This window comes from Diadema setosum, chromosome 14 (assembly GCF_964275005.1).
Source record: "Diadema setosum chromosome 14, eeDiaSeto1, whole genome shotgun sequence".
NCBI lineage: Eukaryota > Metazoa > Echinodermata > Echinoidea > Diadematoida > Diadematidae > Diadema > Diadema setosum.
The window spans coordinates 14,794,711-14,816,968 of record NC_092698.1 but is presented as its reverse complement, the minus strand read 5'-3'; the positions used below and the strand labels follow the sequence as shown (position 1 = coordinate 14,816,968).

Here is a 22,258-nt window from a genome sequence, read left to right as displayed (position 1 = left end):
TAAAAGTTTGTTGACCCCTGTCTGTAACCTTTGACCTTGTGATGAACTTCAAATCCCAAAGGAACATCTACTATCCAAGTTTGATCACAAATGGACGTACACCTGTAGGGAACAAAAGTTATGAGTCATAATCAAAACGTGCCGTAAAAACATAACATTGGGCCCTAAAAGTTTGTTGGCCCATGCCAGTGACCTTTGACCATATGGTAACCTTCACCTCCCCAAGGGACATCTACCATCCAAGTTTGGTCACAAACAGACATTTATACATCAAAAGTTATGAGCCACAATCGAAACGCGCCATAAAAACTTAACATTGGTCCCTAAAGTTCATTGACTCCTGCTTGTGACCTTTGACCTTGAGGTGTACTTCATGTTTGGTAAAACGTATAACTTTGCATAACCACTCTTTGCTCCAAGTTTGATTGAAATTGAAGTCCTCAGTAGGGAGTTATTCAAGTTTTTGTAGCGTTACGAACGGACGACAGACGGACGGATGGATGACGGACAGACAGAAGCCGCAGGCGATCCCTTAGTTTCCCCGCACCTCTGGTGGGCTCGACAAAAAACAACACTTGATATGAGAGAGCGTTCATGTGTGCTGCATCAATGCTCTGGAGTAATCTCCAACATGATATCAGACATACACATGACTGGCATTTTCAATTATTCCTACTGTAGATGCATTCCTTCCATCAAGTTTTGTGTCATATTCTTCATGCTATTAATGTGGGGTTGAGTACTCTGCATCTTGAATACCTTGGTAATGTCACTGCACAGAGTATGTCCATATCAGATTGATAATATATCTTCAAATTACATCTAGAGTTCTTTGCAGTATTTTTGACAGGCAGGGAGTTATGATTTCCCTTTAAAACCATGTAACAGAATGCAAGTGACTTTACATTATGATATGAAATATTAATGTTAATGTCGTCCTTCGCCACAGAACAGCAGTTTCCATTGTCATGGTAGCATAGGCCAAATGGAAATTAATGCATACAGGTACCCTTTTAAAAGTATTGAATCCTATCTAACACAACAAGCCACTCACTGGTGCTGCAGCGGGTTACTGTGTTACTCAAATAAGTGAGCATGGCATCCACTGTCATATTCCGTTTTAGTAAGTACTATGTCTAAGGGAGAAAAACCCCAACATTTCCAAGGTCTAATGGTGGAACAAAATACCATGAATTTTCTACGATCAAAGTATGGGTTTACGATGAAAAATAAAAACCAGCAACTTGCCTTCACGTAGTGAATGAACAAACTATTGCACTTTTTTTCTCTGAGAGCTCAATTTTCAGGTCGAATGAAAAACTGTTTGCCTTTATCAATCCACGCCCATATAATATAGAAATGTACAATTTATCATGGATTAGGATCAATCAATCAAAATACAATGGATGACAGGAATATCAAAGAATAAGTTCAGTGACCAGTCCTATTTACTATCAGTGCAATATTTTGTCAGCATCTCCATTGTCATTAACAGTGACAATATCACTATCTCTACATCACTATCATCATCACCCTCACCATCACCGTCACCATCACCATCTCTAGTACCATCACCATCACCATCACCATCACCATTATCACCACCATCATCATTATCACCATCACCCTCACCATCACAATCACCATTGTCTTCTTCATCCTCGAAGAAGTAATTTGTTCTTCGAAATAAAAGATGTTTGTAAAATAAAAAAGATATTTGCTTCAATAAAATTGTTTCCCATGATAAAAACACACCGTCTTATTGGAAATAATCTACTTTCTTAGGACCAAAAAAAAAAAAAAATGGTCTAATAAACAAGCACACTCTTAAAAAAAAACAAAAATAAAAAAAAACACACACTCTGAAACAACTGCACTTTACAACTATGATTTAAACAGACATGTTGACTCAACCCATGTAGAAAGAGCTGCCTCCTATAAATGGTGTCCACTCTTGGACAGCGGTACTCACTCTAATAATGAATTCAAGCTGCGTGTGACGGCGGACGGCCGGTTGCATGCAATCAACACTATGGGAATTGTGTAGGTGGAGAACGGGTATTGCTTCTCAGGCTCTTTGGTGTGACTCGGCTCTCTCGGCTCGGGGGCAATTGTGGGCACACCAGCAACTGCCACATCTCTTGGTTTGCCGTGAACGTGATTGTCGTCATGGTGTTGCTCCAGGTTCACTGTGAATGATAGGGACAGCATGAGAGTTTAATATGCATCCACATTACGGTTCCATGACATTTGCTCCTCCGACAATTGCTCCCATGAAATATTTGCATGCTAAGCCAAACATAACTTCTACCCACATACACATATCCCCAATCCTAATCCTCACATCAAACGAAACCTAAAATCCTATCACAACCCTAACCCTAAGTCCTTGGCGAAATTAACTCGTTGAGGACGGTTTGATTTTGCTACAACACGTATTTCCCATAGATGCTTGCCCAAGTATACGCGGGACTCGTTCTCAATGGGTTAAGACTGGAGTAACTGTCGCAGGAGCAAATGTCTTGACACCACACATTAATGCACAACTGGGGGAAAACAATGCAATGTAAATAACTAAAACACCTTATTGCTGGTTCAATCACATACTATCTATGCAATGTTTCTCACCATAAAAGGAATGAATTATTATGAAAACACAGATTCATCATCACGATATAGATAACGTGCACAGGCAACTCCTCAAGCCCGGCAGATTTCTTTCATTATATCAAAATGTTGTCATTGCCGAACAAATATAAAAATATATAGATAATAATTTTGGGACCCAAACTAAATTTCATTGGTTGTAAAAGGAGTGCACTGTATCATAAAAGATGCATGGACTACATCAATGGAACAATCTACACACAATCTGAGACACTGTACACACATGCCAATACACAAACACACAAACTTACACCTAAAACACAACTCCTCATTATACTGTATACGCCATATATTTAGCGAGTCTAAATTTTAGTGAAACAGGACTTCCCGACAATTTCGGGAGTGTAAACTCAACATAACAAATCTAATGAAATCATGTGTATTACAAAAGCAGTTTTTGAGCTTTAATGGTACAAGAGGTTTAAATTTCAAAATATGGCCGTAACTGACGAACTGATCTTAATGGCATTTTGTCACAGTCCTGACTGACTGAATGCCCTTCCCTACTATATTGTAGGTGCACTCCAAGCTTGATGAACTTGGACTGCGCAAAGAAGGGACTTGCACAAACAGTGGATTTTGTGAGTTTGACTTGACCTTTGATCCAAACTTTTACTACATTCAGGGTTGCCAACATTCACCCATCAAAAATTAGGGAGAATACAACTGCATGTTACATACAGTACATCTATCTCAATGAACAACAACAACAACAACAACAACAAGGAAAAGTAGAAATTACGCGGTGCGTAATATATGTCCCCGCCGGAAGTAGCATTTTGTAGCAAAATGTACAATATAGGTAAAAAATCAAGGTCACAGGTCAAAGAAGTCAAAGGTCAAAATTCTGTGTAGAAGTTTTGAAGCGCTCACCTAGTGCCATCACATAAAGCAAACGGAATCGAAATCGGGTTAGAAATGGCGAAGGAGTAGCATTTTGTAGCAAAATGTACAATACAGGTCAAAAATCAAGGTCAAAGGTCAAAGAAGTCAAAGGTCAAAATTCTGTGTAGAAGTTTTGAAGCCCTCACCTAGTGCCATCACATAAAGCAAACGGAATCGAAATCGGGTTAGAAATGGCGAAGGAGTAGCATTTTGTAGCAAAATGTACAATACAGGTAAAAAATCAAGGTCAAAGGTCAAAGAAGTCAAAGGTCAAAATTCTGTGTAGAAGTTTTGAAGCCCTCACCTAGTGCCATCACATAAAGCAAACAGAATCGAAATCGGGTTAGAAATGGCGAAGGAGTAGCATTTTGTAGCCAATGTACAATATGGGTCAAAAATCAAGGTCAAAGGTCAAAGAAGTCAAAGGTCAAAATTCTGTGTAGAAGTTTTGAAGCCCTCACCTAGTGCCATCACATAAAGCAAACGGAATCGAAATCGGGTAAGAAATGGCGAAGGAGTAGCATTTTCTAGCAAAATGTACAATACAGGTCAAAAATCAAGGTCAAAGGTCAAAGAAGTCAAAGGTCAAAATTCTGTGTAGAAGTTTTGAAGCCCTCACCTAGTGCCATCACATAAAGCAAACGGAATCGAAATCGGGTTAGAAATGGCGAAGGAGTAGCATTTTGAAGCAAAATGTACAATATAGGTCAAAGGTCAAGGTCAAAGGTCACGACTGAAATTCTGTGTAGAAGCTTCAAAGCTCCCATGTAGTGCTATCATATAAAGCAAACAGAATCAAAATTGGCTCATAAATGACAGAGAAGTAGCAAATTGAAGATTTTGATCACACACGGACGCACACACGGACGGACGGACACACGGACGCTACGACACACGGACGGACGGACACACGGACGGATGGACACACGGACACACACACGTACGGAGCCCGTTTCATAGTCCCCTGCTCGAACTCGTTCGGCGGGGACAAAAACAACAACAACAACAAAAACAACAACAACAACGATTCCTAAATCAGAGGAATATTTGTATTCTCCTATCCAGAATTGAAGAGATATTGAAGTTGTCAGGTAGGCTGCAGAATTGGGAGAGGATCTGGAAACTCTATTAGATTTGGCTGCGATTTGATAAAAACACTTGCCTGATCATTCGATTCTGCATGGCTGGATACATTGGCAAAATACTCGTATTACTGGAATCATTGAATGAACGATAAAAAGTTAAGAATATGAGATTGATCCTTGATTTCACTTTAAATTTTGCCCTCTTGTTGGTGAGAAAGCATGTTATGATACACCCAGACATGGCCCCCCCCCCCCCCTTTCTGATTGGGATGCTATCTCATGATGCAAAACATATCTTGTGTTTGACAAATCCTTCCCATCATACCATAGAGTACTTCTGGTTGAAATTGTTGATAGGTCATGAAAGAAAACAGAGCAATATGATATAGTATACTGATTTGACTCTGTAATGCTAATGAAACATTAGTGATTACAGAACTAGAATATATTGAGGATTACCTGATGTAGAAACCCAACAACCAAAACAGAACATCATCAGAAATGTAAACATTGTTGGCAAAGAAGGCATTCATTTACCATCATACCATGTATCAAATATATTGTGCAAACGCCACAAAATTGGAATGCACATGTATACAGGATGTATAATGTACTTCCCAAGTGTGCTACCCTTATATGCACAATGCAACAATTAGCACAAGACTGATGTGTTGCATAACGTCTGAACATTCTGTAAAAAGGATGAATACACACAAAATCTCAGCTCATGGCCTTCAATGTCACCGTGTTTCCATTTTGAGCATTACCCAATACAGTATTCATCGCATAATCGGGACAGGTTGGGAGTAGCAAACACGGCCCCTTTAAGCGCGGTGCCCGATTTCGCGATGAGCACTCACCATACACTAACGGCATACGACATGTACATGTAGTGCACACACACACACACATACTGACGTACTGTACATGTACATGAATACACAACCACGCTACCCCTCAGCGCGACCCTCTAGCTCTCCCTGCATTCTCGCAATGATGTAGAGTAATCGCAACTGGGTTCTTCTTCTGTCACCTCTCTCCGAACACAAAATATGTGGATTAAAAGCTAGCACTTTCTTAAACATTCGTAGAATTCTTGAACATGTAGGGCGTTCCATATAAATACATATCCACAACCATGGGAAATGATTACCCAGAACTGATGTGGGAACGTCAATGAAAAGTCCTTCAATCATTCAATCATCACGGCTTGATTGTTTACTTGCCGCGATCACTGCACTGTACATGTGTTGTCAATATGTAGCGATCTAGCTCGCCATACACATGTACAGTAAAGCGAAGGCGGGCAGCGAGCTGAAATGTATGTGTACTAGATGGACGGAGGTCAAAAAACACCAGTCCTAAGCTTGCTTTGTACAGTTCGATGTAAACGACAACTGATAGGGAATCTCTGAAATATTGTTGTGGTATTTTGGTAGATTTTTTTGTGTAAAATATCAACAAAATCAAAGATCGCTTGAAGAAAAACTGTCCCGTTTATCAGAGGTCCCCGCCCGATTATCCAGTGAAAATAATGTGCATTGGAAATGTTTCTAGGAAGCATATGTCATTTAAGCGAGGTTCCCGATTATCAGATGCCCGATTATGCGATGAATACTGTACATAATCCCAATTACATTGTACATTACTGTCTGGTTTTGATTATGTAACAGAAGTCTAGTTTACTTACTCTTAGCGAGGATCTTGTGCTTCTCTTGGTCGATTTCCTTCAGCAGTTGTTCATTTATCACCATTTGGTCCTTCAGACGCACCTGCAGCCTGTTTAATCTTTCCGACAGTTCCCTGGAAGACTTGGCCTGACAAAATGGCATGAAAATGGTTTCGCAAATCAATGACGAGTTCTGATTTACATGTGAAAGGTCTGGCAGGAACACATTCCATATCACTAATGCTCACGAACTAATTTCTTTTAACATGGCAGTAGCGGAAGCAATGAACACTTTTAAGCAAGTGACCACGGTACTTAAGTCTTCTCCATAAGGGTACTTAAGTCTTCTCCAAAAGGACTAGAAATGAGGAGAAAGTGCTTTGCCATGGGGCACAACCGCTCCAGCCAGGAGACTTGAACCAGTGACCTTGTGGTTGATTGTTCGTGGTCTTACTGTATCTAATGAGGTACAACAACTCCTCCTCATACAGATCAGTGAAGTAGAACTGTTTTGTGTCTCTGCATACCCCTTAGCAAGCCTCATGCCCACATCACACCATGGGCCAGACTACTTCTTGGCAATATCAAACACAGGTTTCAAGGTGATGAAATACAAGCATGACAAATTTAAGGCAAACGAAGCAGCACTATTCCGAACCATACACACATCATTTTAGGACAGTTTTTAGATCTGATCATACATGTATGTTTGGTATAAAAAACAGCAACACAACAACAACAACAAAACTCACCTCTCTGCTTGTTTGGTGTCAAGATTGAGCTATATATCACGCGATAACCAGAACATCATTCACTACACGTCTACACGTCTACACGTCTAACGTTTTGGGGCAAAATTGGCAAAATTTACCCGCACAGATTAAAAGGGATGTTGTGTCATTTTGACAACTGGACTAATCTCTCATTTACTATTATTTATTTATTTATTTATTATTATTATTATTATTATTATTATTATTATTAAATTATTATTATTATTATCACTATTATTATTATTATTATTATTATTATTATTATTATTATTATTATCATTATCATAATTATCATTATCATTCTTATCATTCCCACAAAATGGGGTCATGTGAAAAGACTTGCATAAACTTTCTTTCAACCTTTGATAATGTAGTTTGATTTGGTCTACCAGTTAGAAATCTAGTCTGTTAGAAAACTAATCCCAAGCTGTAAGAGATAAAGAGTCTAAATGCTACTTAAAAAACAATGTAGCTGTGCGTACAGCTTGAATTCATTTTGTCATGGGACACCAGTTCATTAAAATCTATTCTGGAAATTGTGCATCAACTCCGTAAGATAAGCAATGTGTACTAAACACTTTTATCTTTTTTTTTTCTCTCTCTCTTTTTTTTTTTTTTTTTACAATGGCTTGAATTATTGTAACTTATATAGACAAACTTTTACTGTTCTGTATGAGTTCATCACATTTATCAAAATCAACTTACAATGTGTTACATACAAGTATGGGGAAGAATTTTCCACTTGAACCAACAAGTTCCTGGAATGACATTTCAAAAGACAAATCTTCATGTTTCCTTGCCAAATTGTATCAATTTCTTTCCAATCTTAAGCAAATTTCACTAATCTAATCAATCTAGCAAGATCAATCTAAATCTTTCCCCAACTATGATCTATGCAGTGAAATTAAAGGTGCTAATCTAATAATGACTAAATGATAGTTTCTGCAGCAAATGAAACAAACAAAACAAAACAAGAACATTCCTCTAGGATTCCATGGGTTAAAATTTATCTTTTCATTTAAACGATACTGTACTTTCAAGGAAATAAGAGACCTAATGCAAGCCTGCACTCTTGCTTAGTGGTACGCAGAGCTTTAAAATGGACTCTCTCTCTCTCTCTCTCTTTGATGTATTGAGGAAATCCACACTAGTATGAATTCTTTTGAGCTTTTTCTATCTGATGACAAGTAAGCAGATGATTGCACATTTTCCGGCAAATAACAATCCATGTTTGAGAATGAAAGACTACCGGTCTTGGTCACAAGGACAGCATAGGTCAAAGGTTAATATGCTGGCTAATGTGAGAGACCCTCTTCCTTCTATCCACCCATCCCGAGGCCAAGAATAATTGGCAGACAAAGAACAGTCTTCACTGTCTGATCTCCTTGTTTAGCATTAAGTGTTCCTACACATACACTTACGTCGTACATTACATGTGTCCAATAATGGGCTATTTGTTGTTGTTGTTTTTTTTTTACACACACACACACACACACACTTTCCAACACACAAGTGATATTGTTACACTGTCATTCAATGAGAAAGTACAGATGCATTATCTGGTCTCATAATCAGGTACAGGTACTATCTAGTGTTGGATATCAACTGGGCATTAGTAGTTTTAGATCATGACACATAGTGTATATACAGCTGGACATTTCCTCTGCCACGTACACTTGTATACACCGTAGGTGTTGGCACGCAGAGCTTTGAAACTGACTCTCTCTCTCTCTATCTCTCTAAATGGGCGGTGCACGACTCATTGATTGGAACTGGATAATCAAACAGTCACACTTCTTTTTACTCTACCACCTGCCAGTTCAGCTCTTAAAAAGTGAGAAAGCGTGACAAGGTACATAGTGTCGTCTTTCCTTGGTGACTGCAATTCCATTTTTTTAGAGTAGAGGAAAGAAAATGTATGATTGTCTTTTTTTTCCCCCATTAGTGCCCTTCTCGAGGCACTGCACATGCAGCAAAGTCCATTAAAAGCACCAGTGGTGATTTGAATTCGGATTATGCTTAAATACCGGTACACAACACAAGGTGTAAATACCATCTCATTTCTATGTACATATACTGTATTCATCATTTTAGGGAGTCTAATTTTTGTTGAATCAGGCTTTTTGAACCATATCTTCATGCACCTTGTTCACGTACTGTGTACTACACACAATTGAATTGGTGCATGTACGCATAGCACATTACATTCAATGATTAATGCTGGGATCAGAGTTAATATAATAGCACCCAACTTGCGAAATTCACGAAAATAAAAGCCCTTTAAAATACAGTGTACATGTATGTATGGCAGACACAGTACATTACACTGCATGAGTTAACATGCAAGCAAGAGCAAATGGCTTGCTCTTATCAGTGTACATCATGAAAATGGCTAAAATTGATTTGAATAAAACACCAGTACATGTATTTGTTATCAGCTAACTAGATACATACCACATGATCATTGGGTTCAGCACCTCTGCCAAAGAGAAAATATGCTGTGATGTTCCACATGATGAAGACTATGATAAACCAAGTGATGGTCGTTACGGTTCCATGACGCTTCATGATTCTGATTCTGTACTGTGTTGATTCTGTGGAAACAAATTCAAAACACATTCACACACACACATGTAAAAAATGATGTTTCAATTCTTCAAAACTAAATTTGTATCAAAGGGATGGTACAGTTTCAGTTGAGATGGGGCTACAGGGAATAATTTTCCTGGTATCGCATCGCAATTTGCTATGCATTTTTACAACACTGCTACACAAACTAACTTTTGTGTAGCAGTTTTCTTACATACAAGTGTACAGGATATCATTGAAGATATTTTTCATCAGCTGAAATTGCTCATCAAATTTGAGTTTGAAAATTATTCCCTGGGCTACAGGTTTCCAACATTTTTTTTCTTTTTTAGATGATTTTTTGAGATAATGAGAAACCTCTTTACCATGGAATATGAGAGAACATAATTCTAAGAGGAATTCAAAGTTTATTTGATGAAAATTGGTTTTGAAATGGCTACAATATCCAAAACAAAGCAATCCTGATAAAAGGTGGGGCCCATCTTTTATTAGAATAGTTTTGTTTTACTTTGTTTCTGAATATCTCAGTCATTTCAAAACCGATTTCCATCAAATAAACTTTAAAGTCCTCTTAGAACTGAGTGCTCTGTTATTCTTTATATGCCACGTTCGCACGACCGACTCAGTCGACGGCGTGCCAACTTCGCATATTCTGCTCAAACGCACAAACCTGCCCAAACCGATCAATAAATCACCAAAGGCCATAGTACAACGAAAGTGTTTCTCGCGATAGCGTTCCTCTCATGTGTAGCTTGCATTTTATGTGATGATTGACTAGAAAGCGGTGTTCCTTACTGAATTTGTGGGTAAATTCTAAGTTTCTGCCACTATTTTGTGTGCAAATGCCATGCCTTTTTACAACAATGTACAGTGTAGTTCCAGGTCATTTGAAAGAAAAGCAGTAACAGATTTGCCATACAATATACATCAAAGCAAAGCTTGGCATTTTCTCTAAAACTTTGCTTACTACAGGTCCAGCTATGCAGAAATCTATACAAGTTACATGTGTATTTGACAAAAAAGAATGTTTTCCCAAACCATGACAATGTTAGTGTCTCAGAATAATGTGGCACACAGAGGGTTTATACCACGGCACACAAAGAGTTAACATTTCATAAAGTGGTATCTAAATATCTTGCAAAAAGTTCAAGGCTGAATCCTCAACTCAACCAATACTATACTAAGATCCCTTCAATCTACTCTACATTGTAGGCATTCACATAATGAGCCATTCTAAAAACATGATTACCATTTTATCTTTGAAACATGCCCCTTTCTCAGGACATCCACACAGTTGTCTATCCATGCACTAAGACCAAATAATCACAGAAACATTTGCATGAGAAGTAGAGTCCATTGTTGTTTTTGGTTGTGGTCTAGACACTTAGCCAACTAAGAATCACTGACATCTACACACGTACTACTACAGAGCTTCCTTGGAAAATGAAAATGATATGCTGAACAGTAAACTGAGAAATATGATTTACATTAATGCTCTGCATGAACATGTACTCTACTACAATGTTGTGCAGCTGTGAATTTAGATTTGAAGCAGAGTGACTCTACATCATAATATACTTTAATGACAAAACTTAAAGGCACATGGTCTTTCAGTCCATTTTAGTCAGTCTATTTCAGTTTATACATGTATGGCATATTCTCCATCATTTTGCAATGAGCTCTATTGACATTTTGACATACCAGTACATACAAGGTACATGCATGAATATCAACAAGTCACTTTGGCCTCTTTTTGTATGCCTTTCCAAACATCTGTAGGGTATCGGTGGGTTAAAGGAAACCAAAACCCAACCTAGAGAAATGTGGATTGAGTGAAAGCAGCAACACTAGTAGAGCACATCAGTGAAAGTTTGAGGGAAATTGGACAATCGATGCAAATTATGAATTTTTAAAGTTTTGGTGTTGGAACCACTGGATTAGGAGACTATGAACTTGAGTTGATGACATCATGTGTGGACAACAATATAAAGAAAATATAAAGAAAATTCAACATGCTTTCACTTTTCAAGTATATGAAAGAGCACTTGACTAACCGCTTTTAGAAAGCAGGGGGAATAATCACGAACCTTAACATATGTCAGTATCAAGTTGATGGAATGTGTAATTTTCATGAAAAATGAATTTTTGCAGAATTGCTGCTTTACTCAATCCACATTGCTCTTTGGGTTTTGGTTTCCTTTTCAGCCTGCATTCAGAATCATCCATAGGTACATGTTGTATCCATACAACTAGGTAGGTAAGAAGTTGTAATGCAAAAAAAAAAAAAAATGAGCATTACAATTGCATTTTTGGTAAGAGTTCCTTTCGTACATTGTACACGTATCAGGGCAATTACCCCCTGAGAGCAACTGCCCTAGACCCCATTGTATTATCGTACCCTCCTAAAAATAATAATAATAATAACAATAATAATGATAATAATACATGGGAAAAGAATTCTATGGAGACAGAAGTACATGTACACCTCGTGTACCGGTATGTACTATAATCTCTGGAGAACATTGTACAGTTGAACTCTACAGCCCTGCTGCTGCACAGCAAGTCAAGCAGGGACACTGTACCTGTATGTGCTTCACATGGTGTCTGACTGGGCTACAGAGAACATCCCTGACAATGACAGACTGATTTTGAGGTCAAATTTTACTTATACTCCCTTTTACAGTAGAATGGGTTCGAAAAGTTATGGAATTTCTATAATATCTTTACAATACTAAGTGTATTAAGAATAACTCACATCTTTCCAGCTGATGGTAATGATGTTACTAGATAGGTTTACAATGTACATTGTATAAATCGTCGCCGGTCACACGAACCGACGAATCCCTCAGGTTTGCGTAAGAATGACAATTCGAGAAAATCGCGTTTGAAGTTAACCCATTTTTGACTTATGGTTGCTACACTTTCATGTCTATAATTTCCAATTATTTTTGTACAATAACTGTAGTACATCAGACTTCAATTCTTGCTCTAACTTGTGAAGTTTTTATCGAATTGTATTGTTAACAAATAAGCGGGAAATCGTCAAAGAGCGGCATGCATGTATTTTCGGTCTGCAAAGAACGTTGTCATTTTCCATGTGTGTCCATATGTACATGTACATTGAGCGTTGTTATTGTCAACGCATGTATTACATAGTACGCGCACTGTGCGCGCGGTCAATGAACTGTTGAATCTCAAAAACTACACGCAAGTCAATGCGCACTGATTCGTCAGTTCGGTACTAGTACGCGCGGTCATCGAACCGTCGAATCGCCTGATTGTTTAACACACGCGTCTATGGGGAAAACAAGTAATTTTCACAAATAATGGAATTACATACTTCTACAAAAGTGATAACTACATAAAAATTACACCGAATTACACACTGAGAATTTCAGAATATGTAGTATGGAATGTCTACTATCGAAATGAGTGAAAATCTCAAAATCGAAAATTTGACCCAAAATCGAGTGATTCGTCGGTTCGTGTGACCGGCGACGAAATGTACATGTGTCTTGTGAATAAATCCATAATCAATAGACTCTAAGTCTAACATTATAAATTATCATGTAATACAATGTATATGTCATAAGACTTAGGTCTACCATGGCCTTGAATGCGAACAGGGGTACAGACTATCATGGGCCCTACTGTGTATTTCCTTGATCTCATCTTCACCGCTGCCACCTGATTATGTGCATCTTAATGACTACATTCAGATGTTCGGACATTAGACGACAATTGTGTCTAATCATTCATCATACATGACAAAAGAACCATTTCTCTTATTTTGGTAATACTAATAGTTGGCCGTGGTCCATTTTCAGTCTATACTACCTACCTCTGAATAAAATGATAGGGTGCAGCAAACCTTAAAACATAACAGATTTTGTGTCACAAAATTGGTAATTACTGAAGTGGACTTTTGTGAACATGCATCAGCGCATGTACAACATGTACAATACTGTAGTAACATTGCTCAATGTTTAGGCATACACGTACATATTGCTGTTTACTGTACTGTTACAGTCCATGCTTACTCTGAAAAAATGTGTGAAAAATGGGAAAAAATAGATTATAATATTACAGATTATAAAATTATTATAAATTATAAATCACAATCAACCTGCTAAAATATTTGCTTTCTCTTATAAAGTACATTGTCTGTGCACTTCGCAAATGAAATTGCTACAACCCTGCCCCTAACTGCAAATACATTATCTTTGCGCATTTAATTTGAGTGATCATCCATAGATTTCCCAGCTAACTGTATAAATAGCATCCTTTTGTTGTTATCCAGGCCGACTGCAGGGGCGGATCCAGAAATTCCGTAAAGGGGAGGCGCCTTAACAAAATTAAAGGGGGTGCATGCACACCCCCTATTTTTCTTTTTATTTCTTTTGTTTTAACAAGATTAAGAGGGGGCGCGCGCCTGGTGTGCTCCCCGATCCCCTCTGGATCCACCACTGGATTGTCGGTGGTGATGATGAGATCAGAGCAGGAAAGCATATTTAAATGTTATTGTGATGCTTTTAACAGAAACAGGTAAATTTAATTACATGAATAATAAATGAACGATGAACGTCCATGTGTAACTTTACAACTGTAGGTGTGCAGTGTATACTGTATGGTTGAGGGGTCTAGATATCGCGCACGAAAATTTGAAATGCTCTTATAATAGAAGTTATTCCATAATCATACCTGAATTTCTCAATGAATATCACGAAAATGCAGAAAAATCACCTCCCAGAATCTCCTGATGATACGATGACTGAGTAGTGCGCTGTCGCCGTTTGTATGTCCGACTTTTTTTTATGCGTTCAATTTCTCGGGGTATGTAAAGATCGCGCAGCTGCCCTCTGTAGTTTCATGCGTGAAAGTGTCTGCCCCTCTGCGGCTGTAACGTGCTCCGGCTTTCGTAGAATATTTTTTCACTTGATATTAAATTTGTCCCTGTTATAAGCAACAGCAGTTTTACCTAACTTGTGTATATTATTGTTATTATTATTATATGTGTTGTTATTATTATTATTATCATTATTATTATTATTATTGTTATTATTATTATCATTATTACTATTATCACCACCATCATCGATCATCATAATCATCATCATCATTATCATTTTCATTATTATTATTATCACTTCCACCACCATCATTTTATCATTCTTATTATCATTATTTTTATCATTGATATTTTCATAATCGTTAATGATTTTCATTTATAAAGTTTTCTTACAATATTTCTAATCACTTTAACCAATGATATACACATAATATAAAATGGAAAAAAGTAAAATATGAACATATATTTTTTTTTGTGTGTGTGTGTGTGTGTTTGTGTGTGTGCTTACCCATTCGTCACCCTCTCATTTTCGTCACCCATTTGTCACACTCTCATCTAACGTTATAATTTGTTTTCTTCAGTATCATTATGGCCCTCCCCTGTCACAAATATATCACAAGTTAGCGCAAGAAATCACAAGCAAATTCAAATTGAAATCACACTTCAACTTCGATAGACTGAAATATTTATTCCTTTGTAATATTATAATCGTTGTGTTAAAATTTGAAACTAAAACAACATTTTAACAGTATTTCAGCGTAGCTGGCAGCATACATTGTTCTTGTGTATGATGACGTCACGTGGTAAACGATCGATCGAACAAATTACGAATTCTATCGACTACGAACGAGACAAGCGAGACGACACGTCTAGGCTACAACATCCTTAGAACAGATTTTAAGGGAAGGTAGGTTTGTGCAAGGTAAAAAATTGGAAATTTAGTGGAAAATTTGTTGGAAATCAAAATTTCTTACCTGCTTCCTTCTCATGTTGAGCGGTAAGTCAGGTATGTTTATTCCATGGGCGTATCGGCAAATTTTGCGCTTAGTCCTACGCGTAATATCGCTTGCTATACGCAGTTACGCTATGCGCGATCATTAGGTCCCTGCGCGAGACCTAGTACCCTTACTATACTGTATACAATGTAGGTCCATGGTCATGGATCTACCATTCAAACAGTAACATACACAACAATGGGATGCGGACAACATTGATTGATTGTGCATTCAAAACGAAAACTTTAAAGAAAAAAAATTTTTTTTTCCTCAGAGAGATAACGTCCCCTTACCACAATTTTGCATTTTTTACAACTGTGGCTATAAATTTTATAGGCCTACTGACATTCTAATTTCTAATACTCAATAAACTGTAAACTTTACTGTGCACTTTGTGTAAATTTAAATACATTATTAATGTGTGTGCTCAGCTCACACTATACTTATCATTAGCAGTTGATTAGGTATCTACATTGATCTATAAACGTTCGTTAGGCCTAACGTTACTTTGTTGTTCATGCTCCAACACCCGTCAGTCGGTTGAACTTACCAGCGTAAAACACGTACACCGGTAAATGTACGGTACCACGGTAATAATGAATGCCTAGAGCAGCTGGGCCGGCTTTTGGCTAGCAGTAGTGGCAGCAGCAGGTGAATGCGGGGCCGGGGAGCGTAGTTAGGGTCAACAAATAAATCATTCTTTGGATGTGTAGAACCCGTATAATCATGGATGACGGCCCGATGAACAGCAAACATCATCTATCTCTGCATTTTGACTTAGTCTTCGACTTCATTAAGTGTCGTACCGGCCGCAGAACCACGAAATATCTCCTTCTCATTGACAGCAAAATGACAGGGGCAGATAATCAGTACTACGTACATCCAATCCTCATAAATCCTGCCTGTATGTAGTTGCTGTGTGTACGTACGTGTATGTGTGATGTGGTGGCGTACGCGTACACACCCGTGCAATTATTGTGCTGGCAACAGCAAAGCGTGTGACGCCATACCGTACACGTGTACTCACTCAGCTCTCAGCAGGCCAGCCACTCGCGCGCTCGTTGTGCGCGTGTCTTCCAAAAATGCTGTCAGATGGATCTAAAGACTGACTACTAGTAGTAGTTTGTAGCAACATTGCCAGAGTTGGCATATTATGCTTTTTGGCTCAAGTTTTGACGCTTCAGCATCTAATTTAGCATTATGCTAGGTACAATTCGTCCGTTTTTAGCATAGTTCTAGCGTTATTGCTTACAGCAATGAAATCACTATGCGTCTTTTTTTTTTTTCGTACTGTGGTACTTTTTTCCGTTTCTTTGTATGTCAGGGTTTTTTTTTTTTTCAATGAAATTGACAGTAAAAGTTTTTGATTGATCATATAGGGAATAAGAATTTGGGCACATTTCTTTTTGTTGTTGTTGTTGTTGCTTGTCAGCTGATTGGGAACCTCAATTAAAAAAAAAAAAATCTGATTGGGCACCAAGAATTGGGCACCAATACTTCGGGAAGAATGTGAGGCGATTGTGCACCACAATTGGTAGCAAAAAAAAAAAAAAAAAGTGAGGACTTCTTGGTGTTTTGCTTGTCAGCCGATTGGGCGCCACAATTGGTTGATATGATGTGATATAAGTTCATGGCAATTTAGCATAATTCAACTCAGGCCGCCTCAAGCACAACGCCCCTTTTCACGCTGGTCGCTCTGCCGGTACCCCCCCCCCCCCCCCTCCCCCCCAGCCTGTACAATCAGGGACAGGTACAAGAATTAGGGAGGTGAGTCCCACCCAAAGATGTGCTATATACCACTAAAGGCCTATAGAACAGGGCCAACACCGGAGGGGGGGGGGGGTTGTCTCACCCCCTTTTTTTTGTGCATAATACATACTAATACATAGGGTGTAACCATTTGGGCCCTCCCCCCCCCCCCTTTTTTTTTTTTTACCTGGAAGTGGTACCCGAGGGGAAAAAAAATATGGTTATGCTTTTTTGTTGTTGTTGCCGATTGCAAGTCAAACCAGAAGTTTTCTTCTTTGTATTATTATATTTGTTTATTTATTTATCATTATTTTCGGGGGCGGGCGATAAAACCTTGAAGTGGTAGAAGAAGACGGAAGTGGCGCCAGAAAGTTGCGCTGAATGCCTTTTTTTTTTTTTTTTTTTTTTTTTTTTTTTTACTTAGCCGGGATCATAGCTGTTGAAACCCGGAAGTGGCACTAAAAATATAAACTGCTCCCACCCCCCCCCCCACTTTTAAACATGTGGGCCCGAATTCACGAAGGTGGTACAAATGAAACCATGGTTTAAACCATGGACAAAAACCATGGAACGCCAAGTGTCGCATGGAATATTTCGTTACGAAATGGGTCATTTCGTCGACAAAATGACCGTTTCGTTAACGAAATTATCATTCCGTGGACGAAATGTTCATTTTGTTACAAAATTTTTTTATTTCGTTACAAAATAATCATTTCATCGACGAAATGACTGATTTCGTAACGAAATAATCCATGCGACATTTGGCGCTCCATGGTTTTTGTCCATGGTTTAAACCATGGTTTCATTTGTACCACCTTCGTGAATTCGGGCCGTGGCGTCGGCCGTGTAGAATCTCTTTGGTCTCGTCTTCCTGGAGGAAAAAAAAAAAAAAAAAAACACCTCTCTGACCAGGCACTGAGATTTTCAAAAATCGTACCCAGATGAACAAATTTAATGTTCTCGTATGTGGGACCTTTTTTTAGCATAACAATAGTGATGGTTCGGCAAACAATAATAGTAATTATATTTTGGATCAAAAATTTATCCTTTAGGGATTGGTTGAAAGAGCTTCTCGTGATTGTGGGTATTTTCAGCTATATCAGAGTGTTGGCATGTTTGACACTCCATAAAGTACTACATGTATTTGGAAAATGACGTTAGTAGTACTCCTATGACGACATTTTGCAAATAGTATGCTACAGTATTTTGCAAAATGATGTCACAAAGCATTTCTGAAATTGTGTGCAGTTTTGCACTGTCACTCTGTGAAATGTAACAATTTATAACAAACAATTGTTACGTCACAAAGCAATTCTGACATCGCGCACAGCATGCGTCGTACTGTCACTCTAGAATGTAGTAATAATAAAAAATAAACAATAGTGACGTCAAAAAGCAATTTTGACAATGCGCGCTGCTCATACCGTCAGTCTGTAAAATGAATGTATCAATTCTTGTAAAGCAAGCAATTGTGACATCATAAAGCAATTCGGTCATTGCGCATTGCTTCGTACTGTCACACAGGGTTCCACCTCCCTGGTGAACAGTGGCGTAGCCCAGGATTTGATCTGGGGGGGGGGGGGGGGCGTTTAGTCTGCGAAGGAGCGAAGCGACCGAGCCCGAGCGAGCGAGGGGGGGGGGGGGGGGAGGGTGTGGGAGGGGGGTTTCCCCCTCCCACGGTAAGAACTTTTTGCACTTTCATGTTGTAAATGGGGCGATTTGATGCATGTTTTTGCGCGTTTTATCGAATTGAAACAGTCCTACTTGTTTAAGGTACCAATATATTTTCATGCCGATTATCATTGAACAATTTGGCTATAATGTGGTATCATTTAGATAAATGTCTTGTATTAATTCTTACACTGAATATCATGAACGCGACTATACCCGAGCGAGCGGAGCGAGAGAGGGAGGGGGTGGGAGGGTGTGGGAGGTGGTGTCCCCCCTCCCACGGTGAGAACTTTTTGCATTTTGATGTTGTAAATGGTGCAATTTGATGCAGGCCTTTGCGCGCTTTATCGACGTGAAGCAGTCCCACTTGTTTAAGGTAGCAGTATATTTTGATATAGATTATTATTGAACAATTTTCCTATAAAATGGTATGATTTAAATACACTTCTTGTATTAATTCTTTTGACTGAATATCATGAACGCGACTGAACCCGAGCGAGCGGAGCGAGCGAGGGGGAGGGGAGGGGAGGGTGCGGGAGGGGGTGTCCCCCTCCCAAAGAGACTCCAACCCCAAGCACCTTCTGATCTGGAGATTCTCCCGCCCGAAACCCCTAGCAAACGGGAGACTCTAAGTTGATGCGTGCGAAGCGCGAAGTTCCTAGGGTTCTAGATGCTGTCTGGTGCTATCTAAGGCTTATTTTTTCAACATACAATAGCAATAAGTAAGAAATCCTTTCCAACGGGAGACACAGAGCCAGGGCGGGAGAAATTAAATCTCAAGCGGGAGAACGGGAGATTTTGCAAAAATGGGTTTCGGCGGGAGAGTTGGAGTCTCTGCTCCCATGGTGAGATCTTTTTGCATTTTGATGTTGCAAATGGTGCAAATTGATGCATGTTTTTGCATGTTTTAACGGGTTGAAACAGTCCCACTTGTTTAAGGTTGCAGTATATTCTAGTGTAGATTATTATTGCACAATTTGCCAATAATATATATAAAATGGTATCATTAAAATAAACTGTTTGTATTAATTCTTACTCTTAATATCATGAACGCGACTGAGCCCGAGCGAGCGGAGTGAGCGAGGGGGAAGGGGAGGGTGTGGGAGGGGGGTGTACCCCCTCCCACGGTGAGAACTTTTTGCATTTTGATGTTGCCAATGGTACAATTTGATGCATGTTTTGCGTGTTTTTGCGTGTTTTATCCACTTGAAACAGTCACACTTGTTTAAGATAGCAATGTATTTTCATGTCGATTATCATTGAACATTATGGCTATAAAAAGGTATTATTTAAATAAACGTCTTGTATTAATTCTTACACTGAATATCAATATCATGAACGCTGTCTGTTCAGCAATCAAACAGAAAAAGCATGCACACGAGGGTGTAGATAGGGGCATTTCTCCTCCCACACGAAGGTGATTTTGCATTTTCAGACCTTAAATTCAGCGATCTGGTGCAAATTTTTGGTGCAATACTTTTTCATCAAAGTGTTAAAATCACGGAATTTAGCTCTCATTCCGAATGTGTTATCATCTGTGTGTATGTACAAAGTCTAGTGAGGAAGAGCTTAAGCTGGTATCTCACTGAGCGGCGAACGTTTGCGAACGTAGCGAATTTGAGATTCGCCAACTTTTCTGACGAACGTTCGCGAAAAATCAAGGTTCGCTTCTGCCATTAGCGACAGTTAGCGTCTTTTAGCGATGTTTAGCGACAATTAGCAACACTTGAGCGAACGTTTGAGAAAGTGTTTGCGAAACACAGATGGCGACTATTAGCGAATGTTAGCAAATGTTAGCGACAATTTTGCAAATGTTAGCGACAGTTTTGCAAATGTTAGCGACAGTTTTGCAAATATTAGCAACTGTTTGCAAATCCTTTGCGACAATTTTGCGAATGTTCTTGGACCTAGAAAAGTACCAGGCGATTATGTATAGTCAGACCCATAAAAACAGTATCCGGGCAATTACCCCCAGAGGGCAATTACCCCCCGGCTAAATACTGGTTAGTGGTATGGGTAAGAGTTAAGATTAGGGTTAGGGTTAGGTTTAGGGTTAGGAGTTTGGGTTAGGCATAGGATTAGTTTCAGGATCAGGATTAGGATTAGGGCCAGGGGAACGGTCCGGGGTAATTGCCCAGGGGGTAATTGCCCTAGACCCCCATAAAACGAACGTAAAACCTTCCACTGAATTCAGATCTCTTGTGACAACCGTTCAAGATGGATTTCCAGTATATGGAAATAAATTTCTTCCAAGAAGAGGCTCAAGGTGTTGCTATCCTTGAAGAGCTGCTTTGTCTGGCTGCTGCTACAGCTATTGTGCAGCATAAGAGAAAGAAAATAAAGAAAAACAAGAAAGGAAGAAGAAAAGAAAGACTATTTGGGTCAAAGAGTGGTTGCAGAGGACAGACTTGCAGCAATTACATGATTGAGATGTCAAGAGCTTCAAGAACTTTCTTAGAGTGGAACCATGTCTGTTTCAGAAGCTTTTATATAGGAACCATAATATTATGATTACTTGTTCGCTAGCAGTGGCGAATCAAATAAAAATGTTAGCGACACCGTATTACGACCGTTTGCGAATTCTTACAAGTTAGTGTTTTGCGAATGTTTGCAACTGTTAGCGAAAATACAAATTCGCAAAGGTTCGCAAAGAAATTTTGAACATGTTCAAAATTTCTTTGCGACAAGAAAAACTGTTTGCGACAATAAAAACCGTTTGCGAACTTTCTTGCGACTGTTAACGAACCTTTTGCAACCCTTTACGAACCCTGGCGAAATCCCAAATTCGCTACGTTCGCAAACGTTCGCCGCTCAGTGAGATACTCCCTAAGGGGAAGGGGGATTCCCCCTTCCGCTCGGCGGTTGCTAGAGCACACTTTTTGTGGAAAATTCGGAAATTGTCATTCCCCAAAATGTACTACTACTAGGTCTAAAGTGGGTAACAAGCAATGGAATGGTGGCAAGATACCTCTCCCACATTCAAGGGAGCCTTTTTAGAACTGAAATTCAACAATTTGGCGTACACTTTTGTTGGAATATCTGGAAATTTTTCAATCAGAAGAGAAGTGTATAGAAAGAGGCACAGAGGGGGAGGGTCTGGGAGGGGGTATCCCCCTCCCAAGCACGAGAGATTTTGCATATTTTGAACTGAAATTCAACGATCTGGTGCATCTTATTTGCTGAAAGGTTGAAAAGGAGACCCGCTTTATGTGCATGCATACAGTATACACGCATTTTTTTCCGCCTCGCAAATCCCCGGTCCAAATCTTGGGGGGGGGGGGGGGGGGCGACCGCCCCCATCACCCCCCCCCCCCCCCCTACGCCAG

General features: G+C 39.1%; 1 protein-coding gene across 1 annotated transcript in view; it reads right to left on the bottom strand.

Annotated features, from left to right (window-relative positions):
* The window catches only part of LOC140237955 (alpha-1,3-mannosyl-glycoprotein 2-beta-N-acetylglucosaminyltransferase-like), a 37,587-nt gene extending 21,201 nt beyond the window's left edge, over positions 1-16,386 (bottom strand). Inside the window, exons 1-4 of the mRNA XM_072317884.1 lie at positions 16,063-16,386; positions 9,534-9,673; positions 6,328-6,454; positions 1,973-2,189 (exon numbers count right to left, since the gene is read on the bottom strand). Of these exons, the coding sequence (XP_072173985.1) occupies positions 1,973-2,189; positions 6,328-6,454; positions 9,534-9,647 (458 nt within the window). The 5' untranslated portion in view covers positions 9,648-9,673; positions 16,063-16,386. The remainder of the gene's footprint in view (positions 1-1,972; positions 2,190-6,327; positions 6,455-9,533; positions 9,674-16,062) is intronic.
* Between the last annotated feature and the right edge of the window lie 5,872 nt (positions 16,387-22,258).